The sequence below is a fragment of the Ochotona princeps genome, chromosome 8, assembly GCF_030435755.1.
Source record: "Ochotona princeps isolate mOchPri1 chromosome 8, mOchPri1.hap1, whole genome shotgun sequence".
Taxonomy (NCBI): Eukaryota; Metazoa; Chordata; class Mammalia; order Lagomorpha; family Ochotonidae; genus Ochotona; species Ochotona princeps.
In genome coordinates this window covers 50,300,234-50,313,062 of record NC_080839.1, presented here as the reverse complement: position 1 = coordinate 50,313,062, position 12,829 = coordinate 50,300,234, and the positions used below count along the sequence as shown (strand labels likewise).

At 43.0% G+C, this 12,829-nt stretch overlaps 1 protein-coding gene across 1 annotated transcript in view; it reads right to left on the bottom strand.

The window, feature by feature from the left end:
• Positions 1 to 12,829, bottom strand: part of THADA (THADA armadillo repeat containing) — a 332,219-nt gene that overhangs the window by 253,989 nt on the left and 65,401 nt on the right. The window contains exons 22-23 of the mRNA XM_058668010.1: positions 8,398 to 8,530; positions 1,382 to 1,495 (exon numbers count right to left, since the gene is read on the bottom strand). Coding sequence (XP_058523993.1) covers positions 1,382 to 1,495; positions 8,398 to 8,530 — 247 coding nt within the window. The remainder of the gene's footprint in view (positions 1 to 1,381; positions 1,496 to 8,397; positions 8,531 to 12,829) is intronic.

Genomic DNA, 12,829 nt, shown 5'->3' with positions numbered 1-12,829 from the left:
TACCGTGCTGAGGCTGCACTGTTGTCACTGCAACCTTTCTCCCACTTCCGGTTGGAGCAGGTCCCAGGATTAGAGAGACACCAGGTGTCCTATATAATTAGATTGTTGGTGGTGCTGATCTTGTCGGAACCTGTTGGACTTTAGGTTTGGGTGCCACACGGACCTATTTTGACAGGTAGGCTGCCAGAGTCAGTATTAATTTCCTGTGCGACCTGTGCTATCACGGACCTCAGCAAGTTCTCGCGAGATCAGCACATGCGCAGTTCACTATTGTCCCCTGCAGTCCCAAAGCTATTGCCACAGTGCCCAAAATGGCGCCTGACATACAACCACTACAGTTCTTGATCTGCTGCCCGTCAGATCCGAGGGCTACCCAAACCTGTCCTGGGTGGAATCTGTAGAATGCCACGTCGTTGCAGTTCACTGAGACAGAAATGAGCTCACTCCCAGCTCAGCGCTTGCTCTGTCCCTTCCCTTGCCCTTTTCTTCTTTCGCAAAATGGCGCCCGATTCAGCTCTAAGGAGCTGACTTGGCTGTGAAATACACTCTGTTCTCGCACTGCCCGTCTGAGATCTGCTGCTCTGTCTCTGCTCCTGGTCAAATCAAACGGACCAGCAGAAAGGACATTTCTTTGTCTGGGTTCACCACCCGAGCTCCCAGTGAAAGTCCCTTCCCACCTGGTTGCTGGTGGCGTTCCGGATGCTGGTGGAGTTTAGATTGCCGTGCTGGAGTATCAGTCTCTGCAACACCACACCATTGTGTCCGCTGCCTTCCTGTGTCAGTCAGTCTCCAGGTACCCCTCTGCTGTTGTTCTGTCCCTTCCTATTCCTGAAATATGTCCTCTCTGCTTCATCCTGATTAAATGTTTTCGGTCCGCATAAACGTGTCCTTACCCTATTCCGCCATCTTAATTCTCTATAACAGGCAATTTCTACCGAGTAATTTAGTAGATGTGTGAGAAGTACCTAATTTGACACTGTGATTATAAAGGGAAATATAAGCTAAAATTAAAATGAAAGTAGACTAAAAAGTTACATACATTTAAGGAAAATCTGCTAATTTAAGAAATGTGCATCAACTCAGAAAGCAGGTATTAGCATGCTGATTTTAAAGCTTTCAGATATCACAGCAGCATTATAAAATACTTCATGTAAGTCAACTGTTCTCTTTTTTAAAAACACTTCAGTTGATCAATATAAATCAGCTAAAGAAATGGTTCATTTTATGGACAAGAAAAGTTGAAGAAACCCAAAAAAGCTTTCATTTGTATACTTCAAAGAGCTCTCCATCTTCAAGAATTCAGCAGATCCTGTAAATGAAAATACTGTGAAGATCTAAACACACTGCCTTCCCAGCAGGGCTTGCATTCTTCCATTATTACCTGGGGGATTGTGCTCCTTGAGTCATCTGTAGGCCCAGCCAAAGAAATTAACTCCTTCATTGTTATTTTCAACAAATCCATTTTACCTTTCTTTGGTTCCGATGCCAACAATGCCTACAGAAAAACATGGCAAAAATGAAAGGTACTCTTCTTTTCCATATACCTATTTTCCCCTAAACCAAACCCAAATGCAAATTCTCCTTCATAAAAATGTGGCTATCATGGCCTTCTACAAGTGGTTTAACCTCTTTATTACTCAGATTTCTCATCTGTAAAATTATTTACTTATGTATTCAGTTTTTTTTTTAATTTGAAAGGTAGACAGACATGCGCACAGACACACACCTCACTCACTGATTCATTCCTGCAATGTTTAAGACAGCCGGGGCTGCGCCATACTGAAGCCAAATCACAGGCTTCAACCTGGGTCTTACCCCAGGTAAGGGGCTGGGGCCCACTTGAGGCATCAACTGTTGCCTCCCACAGTGCACTTTAGCATGAAGCATGAATCAGAAGTAAAGCTGAGACTCAAACTCAGGCACTCCGGAGTGAGATGTGGGCATATGAAGCAACATCTTATCCACTGAGCCACGTGCCCAACCCTGAAAAGTTAAGTTAAGGTGAAATAATTTCTAAACTCATCTACAGTTCGCTTCCCAATTACATAATTCTAAGAGTCTAAAAAGCAATTCTCACTAACAGTTCCTTGAAAACTTCAATTGGATGGCAGTTCTCAACTACATTAAGCAACTCAGTCTGAATAACAAATTTATGTTCTTCAAGTTTCTTTTATTAAAAAAATAAATTAAAAAAAAAAAAACCTGGGTGCTGGCATTATGGTGTAGCCAGTTAAGTTGCCTCCTACAGTGCCAGCATCCCATATAGGCACCATTTTGGCTCCCAGCCGCTCCATTTCCAATCCAGTTCCCTGCTAACATGCCTGGGTCCAACTGCTTAGATACCTGCACCCATGTGGGAGACCCAGCAAAGGCTCCTAGTTTTGGTCTGGCCTAGTCCTGTCATTTAGGGAGTAAACAAGTAGATCAAAGAGACCTCTGCTCTGTCTCTTTCTAACTCTGCAATTCCAATAAGAAAAAAAAAAAAAAGACCTTTAAAAAAACTGGATTAAATTTATTGTAAAAATTTTGAGTCTCGGTGCTGGCACGATGGCTGAACTGGGTCCTGGTTCTGGCTTTGTTATCGGGCCAGCTCTGGTCATCATGGCCATTTGGGGAGTGAAACAGCAGATGGAAGATCTGTCTGTCTCTCTTTCTCAAAGTAAGTCTGCTTTTCCAAGAAAAATAAGTAAATCTTTAAACTGTCTTGATATTCTCTAGAGATTGATCATTTCTTTTAATTCTTTCCAAATGAGTTTATCACAGCACTGCAAACTTCTTGAGATGAAAAGAAATACTGCAAATTCCACAGGTATCATATATTTGAATTTCCAAGGAGCTGCCTATCTACTTCGTTTCTAATTCTTTGCTAACATCCGATAAACAAAAATAAGGAGGCGGGCTCGGCAGCGTGGCCTAGTGGCTAAGGTCCTCGCCTTGATCCCATATGGCCGCTGGTTCTAATCCCGGCAGCTCCACTTCCTCTCTGTCTCTCCTCCTCTCAGTATATCTGACTTTATAATAAAAATGAAATAAATCTTTAAAAAAAAGGCAAACCTCTTGAGGCTATAGAAACGAGTAGAGTACAGAGTTTCATGGTACAAAATGAACCTTGAGCCAAACGGAAGGCCAGACTATGCCGGACACTGGTCTAACACCCACTGGCATGTATGAGAACTGGGTCTGGGAGTGGGTCAAGTGGAGGAACTTGGGGAAACTCCCTTGGTGGGTCATAGCTCCCACTAGTGAACACATGGTCCAGGCCTGGCGGTCAGACAAGTTGAGCAAAGTAGCTCCAATGGCTAGCTAATGTGTGGGTCGGTAATGGAACAGGTTTGCAGGGCCGAGCAAATCTTAGCCCATAAGTAAAACTAGAAATCAGGATGAAGCACAAGTCATGATGAACGAGGCTCTCACACCTACTGGTCTGCATGAGCCAGGGACACTGGGCCACAGCACCTAAGGCAAAGGCCAAGACAGGTGAGGACTTTGCCAGGCTGAGTCAGAGCAACCACTGGCATGCACAAGATCTTTGGCTGGGAACAGGCCAGGTTAGAGAGCTAAGGGGGCACCCTAGCTGGGTTGGGGTTCCCACTGAGGAGTACAGGGGCTGGAGTGGGGCTGCGTACTGATCTGAAAATGGCTGCAGTCTCCCTTGGCACAAGTGTGGACTGGGACTGGATACATCAAGCCGGGTTAGACTCCAGCACCGTCTGGTGCTCGGGAGGACCAGGGTAGATGTAGGATGGACTAGGCTAGGTCTCTGCCCCTACTGAGCCATGTGTGAACTGTGTTTGGGTATGGATGAGCCTTGGCTGGGCTGAAACATCCAACAGAAAGAACCAAAACGGGTTGAAGGCCAGTCAGGAAAGACCACTGCTCATGCTAGGACAGAAGGTGGACTGAGTAAGGCTGGCTCACAAACCCACTGGTATGTGCAAAATCTGGCATTGGGAGAGGTTCTGACAGAGGAGCCTGGGCAACTCCTCTGGCAGGACACAATCCCTACAGGTAAGCGCAAGAAGCATAATAAGGAATAGCCCAGACCAGGTCAGGGAAAGGTACCCACTGGCATACATTTGGCACAGGTCAGGATTGGATCAGGCTAAACCAGATCACATCAGCCGCTGGCGAATCCAAGCACCAGAACAGTGAGGGTCCGGCCAGGTATGTTCGCAACACATACCAATACACATTACAGCTGGGATAGGGTACACCCTGGGCTGGGCTAGACGATAACCCTCACCAGCTGGAATTGGGGGGTGGGTGGGGCTGGGCCAGGCTATGGCACCCACTAGCAAACATTGAGGTGAGGCGGGACATGCCAGACTGGGACACAGCGCTAGTAGGAACCAGGAAGGGAGGGGTTAAAGCTGCTAGGGGGAATATGGAGGGCCCCCCTGCTGGAGAGCACTGGAGAGCATGAGTTGGGATGGGGGCAGACCAGACTGGGCAGGGCTACAATACCTGTGGGTTTCATGTGAGCCAGATCAGAGAAGAGCCAGACTTAGCTGACTGTCCCTACTGGTACGAACATAAAGCAGAATGGGTGAGGGTTTGTTGGGCTTTGCCGCAGCATCAGATAGCAGATGCTGGCACCAGTGGCTAATCTGTCAAGTTAAACTCCAGAACCATCCAGAAAGTGCATGATCCAGGAGTGGCCTAGAAGGGAAATAGTGGGCAAATCCCTCTTGGGTTACCACTCCCACTGGAGAGCATGAAAACCAGGACGGGGGCAAGAGTGGCTGGAAAGAATGGCACCCAACAGCATGTGTGTGGGCTGGATAGCAGAGCTGGTTGAGTTGAACTAGGCTTCAATGACCATTGACATGTATGAGAGCTGAATGGGATGTGGGACAGACTGAACTAGTCTGTTGCACATAATGGCAAGCACAGGAACCAGGATAGGGGGCAGCCCTGGTGGGGGTTTTTGTGGGTCACTCTGACTAGGCTGCAGCTCCCACTGGTTTATATGAGGGCTGAGTGTGTGCTGGGCAGAATCAGGCTGGACTGCAACACCCATTGGTTCACGTGGAAGACAGGGCTGGAATCAGAACCGACCTAGCAACTGCAACCACCAGCTGATTGGGGCGATGGACTGTGCTGGGCCCCATACTTCGAAGTACACACAAGAATCTGTTCTGAGATCACCTCAGACAAAGTTTCTTTGGGGATCCCCCCAATCAAACTGCTGGACTCAGAATCCCAACCATGAAGAGTAGTGCAGGTTCCATGGTCTGCCATGGAGTGCAAATGCCAGAGCTGAGCCTCCTCAGAGACTCAGACGGAGCAGTGGACAACACAATCAGGTGTACATGGAGGATATGGCAATCTATCAGAAGCTGCAGAGGATACCTGGCATCACAACAAAGGACAGATCTAATCAATCAACTACCCTAGCCATTTGTTGGCAGTGAAAAACTGGGCAAATGGAGACTCTAAACTAGACTATGTCAATCAGTGGATTCTGCAGTGATTTCATTGTGCTTAGAATGGCGAGACTGGCAGCAATTCATAACTGCTGAACTATCAAAACCACTTGAGCAAGACCTTCAGTGTATGCCCCACATCGGGGAGCCGGGATGGGTGGGAGGCTGGGTGGGGCTTCTCCCTTTATCTCCCCATTTACTCCAGATACAGAAAAAAAGAGAATGTGGAAATAATAGTCTTACCCACTTTCCTGTAGCCCTTGAACCTTTGTGCCCTAATTAACCATGTAAAGATTGTCAAAAATAAAGAAAAAAAATTAAAAAAAAAAGACCCTTAAAAACTTGATGCTAAGTAAAAGAGAACAAATATAAAGATCACATATTATATGATTCTATTCACATGAAATATCCAGAAGAGGCAAATCTATAGAGAGAAGGTAGACTAATAGTTGTCTAGTGCTGGGAACAGCAGAGGTAAACAGAGGCGGGTATGACCACAATTGGTTGATTTAAAGGATTTAGGAATGATGCTTTAAAAATCAGACTGTGGTAATGTTTGTGCAGCTCCGTGAATACTCTACATACCATTGAATTGAACATGTTAAATACAAAAAATCATATATTAAGTGAATGATATTATAACAAAGCTGTTACAAGGCCATTAAAAATCGGTTCATAGTTTCAGACTCCCTCTATTTCTACTTAAGTATGTAGTTACTGGTTCCCAATAGTGATAGTTGTAACTTACTGAGCTCCTGCTAAAGTATTTACAATCCATATAAGAAGAGATGAAAACACACACACACACACACACACACACACACACACACAGAGTTAAGACATTTCCTGGGGTTGCTGCTATGGTGCTGCAAGACAAGCAGCCACATTTCTCCATCGCATCTAGGGAGTCCTACCTCTGCTGCTGATCTAGCCTCCCTGTAAGGCAACAGAAGGCAGATCAAGTACTTAGGTCCTTGCTACCCAAATGGAAGACCAAGACAGAGTTCCTGGCTTTGAACATGCTCAGTCTTGGCTGTTACAAGCATTTGGGGAAAGAACCAGCAATGGAAGATCTCTCTCTCACTTTCAAATAAATGAGTAAAACTAAAAACAGTGCTCATGGTGCAACTGTGCTCAGAAACAAATTTTAAATGAATATTCAAAAATAATATTTAACTGTCTAGCTGAAAGGTCAACTCAAAAATTCAACACTTTTTCTTGATAAATAGTGATAAGCAGGTTTCCAGAGCAAACACAGACTTTATTGCTAAGTCACGTTAAACGCAAAAAACCTCAAAAACCATCTATCCCTTAAACCAATACTTGTAACTAGCTGTATACCACAGTGGAATAAGTACACGGCACAAACATGCAACAAGACCTGGCTCTTCTCTTAACACTCATCCCCAAGCAGGCAAATAAGACACGATCATATCAGGTCAGAATGAATTACAGGCAAGAGACAGAATTACACTGATCTAGTATGAACAGGACCAGAGAGCAGGTGATTTCTGAAGGTCACCAAAATCCATCCAGAACAATTACAATCAATCTGTTTAAAAAAAAAAAAAAAACTCTTGCAATTCACACCCACTGGCACCAGAATAATCATGGAGGCACTCTTGGATTTGGAGGGAGGAACAAGAGAAGGAAACCCTTCACGGGCTCTAAAGCAGAGACCTTTAATTTCCCTTCTAGTCATGGCTTTTATTTTTTTCCCACTCCTAGACCTTACCAAATATTAAACAAAAGACTTTAAACATAAGACCGATTAAATATTGGGAAGTTCCTGCTTTTTATTCTTTGAGTCCATGAAGGTGAGGCTTTCCTAATATCTATGCTGTGAAAATAAATATTTTCTAATCAATAGCAGTATCTAAGTAAATTGATGGGAATCAATCTTTAAGACATAATCATCCATTGAAAAACCAAGGAGCACGTAGCGTATGTCTTTCCATTTACAGTCCTAAGCAAAACATTCTCTAACACATATTCTCACAGCAATAGAGACTGAGGAATCAGACTGCCTATGCTCAACTCTTACCCTGGCTTTGACAATGCTCTTGATTTGGCAAGTCACTTAACTTTTATAAGGTCTAGTTCCTTTACCTAGGATATATGGATGTTAACAATATTTATTCCACAGGGATCAGGAAAGAAGAGAAAAAGGTAATATATGTGGAATAACCACAAATAAATGCTAACTAGAATTGAGATTATGATTAATTTATGAATGTATTCAAATAAATCTGGTAAAATTGTTGCCTACAAAAGCAATTTTATGGGTCTTGAAATGAAGACTTTACCTCTAAAGATTTATTATTTATCTGAAACACAGAGTAACAAAGACAGAGAGAGACATCTTTCATCTATTGCTTCATGACCCAAATGGCTGCAATGCATTGGGCCAGGATGAAGCCAAGAGCTTCAGCTGGTCTCCCATGTGAGTGGCAGAACTCCAAGAACTTGGGTTATCTTCTGCTGCTTTAAAGCAGCATTAGCAGGGAGATGGATCAGAAGTGGAGCAGCAGGGACTTTAAATGGGTGTCTGAACACTGACACCACAGTCTCTATTTAACCTTGTACACCACAGAGCTGGCCATGAAAACTTTTTTTTTTTAAATAAAAGGTAACCTGTGCACTTCCTAGAAGGGAGCAATGAATGTACCTCAGTGATGTCTGCCCTACTTAACACACAGGCGTACACAGGCGGAAGTCTATACCACCCCCTGTTTATATTACAAGATTGACCTCTTTGTTCCAAGAATAAATCTGCCACAGGCACACAGCGTCCACCATCAAAACAAAGTCATAGAGAACGAAGGCACTGAAAAAACAAATGTCCCTTATACAATATTCACACTCACTTGTTACATGGATTAGAATACACTACCATTAGTGTATACATACATACACTAAAAAAAAGAAGAAGGAAGAACCACCAAGCAGCCGCAGCCCTATAGAGAAGTACCTGTATATAAAATGGGATTCCAGCACTGCGCCTTGTAGCACAGAGTTTAGATGAAGGATCACTGCATTTAATTTCCTCCAGAACATTCCATAACCACTGCTCAGGTAGCTTTTGCAGACTCACATTAGGGCACCTAAAAGGCATATCAACAAACATTAGGAATTATGAAGCACTGGAAGTTAAAAACACAAGCAACTAATACAAGTAACATGATTAGAAAACAGTTATCCTTACACAGGATGGGAGATGCTGCACTAAAATATGCTTCACATATATTATTCATCTACTCTATTCTTTACTATGGCTCTTAGCACTCAAACCTACTGAAGATGCCATGTACGACTTGTGCATGCGAAGCAAGTGGCTGGTCCATGAAAGAAGCTTTAACTCATACGTTTATACTATTTAAGCACACACAAGTTTTTACTATAAGATGCAAGACTTATAACCAAGAAAACAGAACTGCACATTTTATATTCTATACTTAGAGAAACTGTATCAAATAAAACCTTTTAAACTATTCCATCATAATCACTTTCATCTCTCTTACAATGTAAAGGTGAAATTTTCAATTAGATCCTAGAAAGAGAGTCAGGAAAGTCGGATAACAATGGGGAAGCATAAACATCTTGAAGCTATTTTGAGTACTACATGAAGGAGCTTCTGCCAAAACACCTTTAGTGTTTTCATAGAGTGCTTCAAAACATTCAACTTGCTTTTATTTTTTTTTGAAGACTTATTTATTTTTATTAGAAAGGCAGATTTACAGAAAGAAAGAGAAACAGAAAGATCCTCTCCACTGTTTCACTCCCCAGAAAGCTGCAATGGCCAGAGTTGAGCCAATCCAAAGCCAGGAGCAAAGAGCTTCCTTAAAACAAACAAACAAACAAACAAACAAAAATATATATATATGTATTTCTTTTGATTGGAAACTCATATTTACAAAGAGAAGGAGAGACACAGAAAAATTTTCCATCTGCTTGTTGACTCCCCAAGTGGCTACAATGTCCAGAGCTAAACTGGTCCTAAGCCAGGAGCTTCTTCTGCATCTACCATGCAGGTCAAGGCCTTGGGCCATCCTCCACTGCTCTCCCAGGTCACAAACAAGGAGCCAGATGGAATATGGAGCAGCCAGGACATGAATCAGCACCCATATGGGATCCCAGAGCATGCAAAGCAAGTATAGCTATCACACCAGACCCAGGAGCTTCTTCTGGGTCTCCCATATGGGAGTTTTTGAAATTTTCCACAATGGAAATAATTTTCTCATACTTTTACATTTTTGAAAACTGACGTTATTTCCCAACCACTGGATTTAAAAAATTTTTTAGATTGAGATAAATGTCCTATTAGTTTCATGAAATATTTTTTAAGCTTTATTTATTTATTTGAAAGGGAGAGAGAGAGAGAGAGAGAGAGAGAGAGAGAGAGAGAGAGAGAGAGACAGGGAGAAGGAAGAGATCCTCCATTCACTGGTTCTCTCTACAAATGCTTAGTAAAGGCTGGACCAGCCCAACGTGAACTGCCAGGAACTCTAACCATGTCTGCCATATGAGTGACAGGGCCATCATCTCCTGCCTGCCTCCCACGCACATTAGCAGAGAGCTGAAATGGAAATGTGTTAGCCTGAAATCGAGTCAGCACCTTGATAAGGGATAGGGTATCTGCTGTGCCACAACACCCACATCCTGCAATAACTTCTTCAGCACTAGCATGGTTACTTTTGTATCATACTCACACAGTGGTCCCATCAAAAACTGAAATCAGAGGCAGCCATCTGACCTAGTGGTTAAAACACCATTTCCCATATTAGAGAACCAGAGTTGGCCACCTGACCCCAGTTTCTAATTCATACTCCCTGCGAAGACACTCTAGCAGGCACTGGATAGCTCAGGTTATTTGGTTCTTGCCACTCAGACCTGGACTGAGTTCCCAGCTCAAGGCTTCATTTTCCTGGTCACTACAAGCATTTGAGAAACAGACCAGCAGCTTGGAGCACTCCTTCTGTATGTCTCTTTCTCTCTCTCGCTCTCTCTCTTCCTCTCTTTCTGCTTCTTAATAACTTATTTCATTTAGACAGAGAGATATCCAGAAGATCTCCCACACTCTAGATCACTTCCCAAATGCACCTAACAGCCTGAGGCAGGTCAGGCCAAAGGCAAGAGCCAAGAGTCAGGAACTCAACTAGGTCTTCCATGTGGGTGGTAAGGAGATCCAAGAATTTAGTTCATGACTACTGCATTCCAGGGTGTGCATTAGCAGGAAGCCAGAATCAGGAGCAGATCTGCGGCCAATAGAAAAGGTTGTGCAGAACCAACCTAGCAACCAGAAAAGGCAGGCAGGCTTGGAACCAGAGTAGACTATCTCTATAAGTGCCACCACTCCTTGCAAGAACTAGCTTTTAGCTAATATAAAAATTTTGATCCGTCTAACTCCTCTTGATCTTGACCAAACTCTTAGCTTGAAAGGTCACCTATAATCTGGACTCAACCTGCCACTCAAAAGTACCTTAACTTTTCCAAACTATTATATAGACCTTTCTTAATGAGGCTGTTCCCTCTGCTGGTTCCCATACTAACACAACTAATTAACTCACTCACTCACTCATTCACTCACTCTCACTCCATATTTGCAACCAAGAATGTCTCCACATATATCTCTACTTATTCAAATTCCTACAATTTCTTTCAAGTACTACTGCACCTCCCAGAAATCTTTCTCTAAGTCTCCAATTTTCTTGGAGCATCTAGTATGCATAAAGTGTATAAGAGGCTGGCATAGTATGCTATAATTTGAGCTAGACTTTGAAGGATACATACATAGAATGGTAGAAAGCCCATTTATGCGAGGCTGAAAATATAAGAGATGAGAAAAAGCTTAAGTCAAGGCCTGGAGGCAATTCCCTGATTTAGATTCTTGGCTATTATAACTGTAAACAGTTATGCAAGCCTATTTATTCCCCTGAGTATTACATACTAAGGACTACATTCTCCTTGTTAATTTTGGGAATTGGAAAACAAAGGCCAGAGGAATGTGCCCCAAGGCCAAGGCTGGCAAACAGCCCTTAAGAAGAGCCCTACCAGTTCAAGGTTAAGGACTCAAGAAGCTCCAGAACTCTGGAAAATGCTCAAAGCACCAAGTCCTGTCAGGCTAAAGCCTAGTCTGTTTTAGAATTTCCCAGAATCAAACCAATATTTATGTTGTGCCCTTGAACTGTCTAGGCTCCATTTTGGACTTGTCACTGGATTCTGTATCTCTGATTCCCTTGCTTCCTAGTTCTGCGTCTTTCCCAAGGCAGTCCTGCTCCCACAGCCACATGAGGAACTTAAGCCAAATAATAGAACGTCCACACTTTTTACCCAAATGACATATAGTGCACTTTAAACAAACGTGATCTGCATGTTTTATATAAATTATTCTACTATTGACATCATGTACAACAGCAGGCTTTCACACTTTTATCTTCATCCTTGCAACACAATAGCTCAATGACAAAGTATTATTCTACCCCAACTGACAGATGAAACAGTATGTCACAGGAACTCAAGCTTTAGAGGCTTAGAAACCTTCTCTGCCATCTGATGGTTGTGTGATCCAGGGCAATTTACAACACTTTTCCATTTCTCATTTTCTCCTTCTGTGCAATGCAAATCATCAAAAACATTAAATGAATTAATTGTGTAATATGTACAATAGGGTCCTTTGAGACTTATTTATTTGAAAGGCAGAATTACAGTGAGAGAGCTAGTTATCATTTGCTGATTCCACAAATGGCCACACTGGCCAGGGCTGGGCCAACAAACTCAGGGGCCCAAGTACTTGAGTCTTCTGTTACCTTCCCAGAAGGTGTGCTAGACCAGAAGCAGAGCAGCTGAAATACAAACCAGCACTCCAGCATGGAGTGTTACAGGTATTGCAAGTGCCAGCCTAAATCACTATACCAAAATACTGCCCCAATAATAGCTTCTTGACTATTTACTAAACTATTACGGGTGAAAAAAAGCAAGTTTTAAAATGTCAATTGAACTTGTGACAGAGATGGAACAGTTGGCTTACAATCTGACAAGGCATCCTACAAAACACAATGTATATTAGTTGTAACTGAAATGTACAAACAGAAACCCCAAAGTAGAAAAGCTCAACAAAGCAATCTTCTGCGTAAAACCAGAGCTCTGAGAGTGGTGATGGTGGAGACCCACTGATGGACACCCACTGGTGGACCAGAAGTCAGCTCCTGCAGCATCACTCACCTTACTTCAGGAAACTCTCCATGAGAGGAGAATGAATAAGACACTTAATCAGAGCTGCCAGGGGCTTCAGCATAGCAAAGTCACGGGCTCAGGGAAGCACTGGACCACACTGACTACCAACTCAGAAACTTAACCTGTGACATTCCCATAACAGAAGAGGACAGGGGAAACCCAAAATGCTA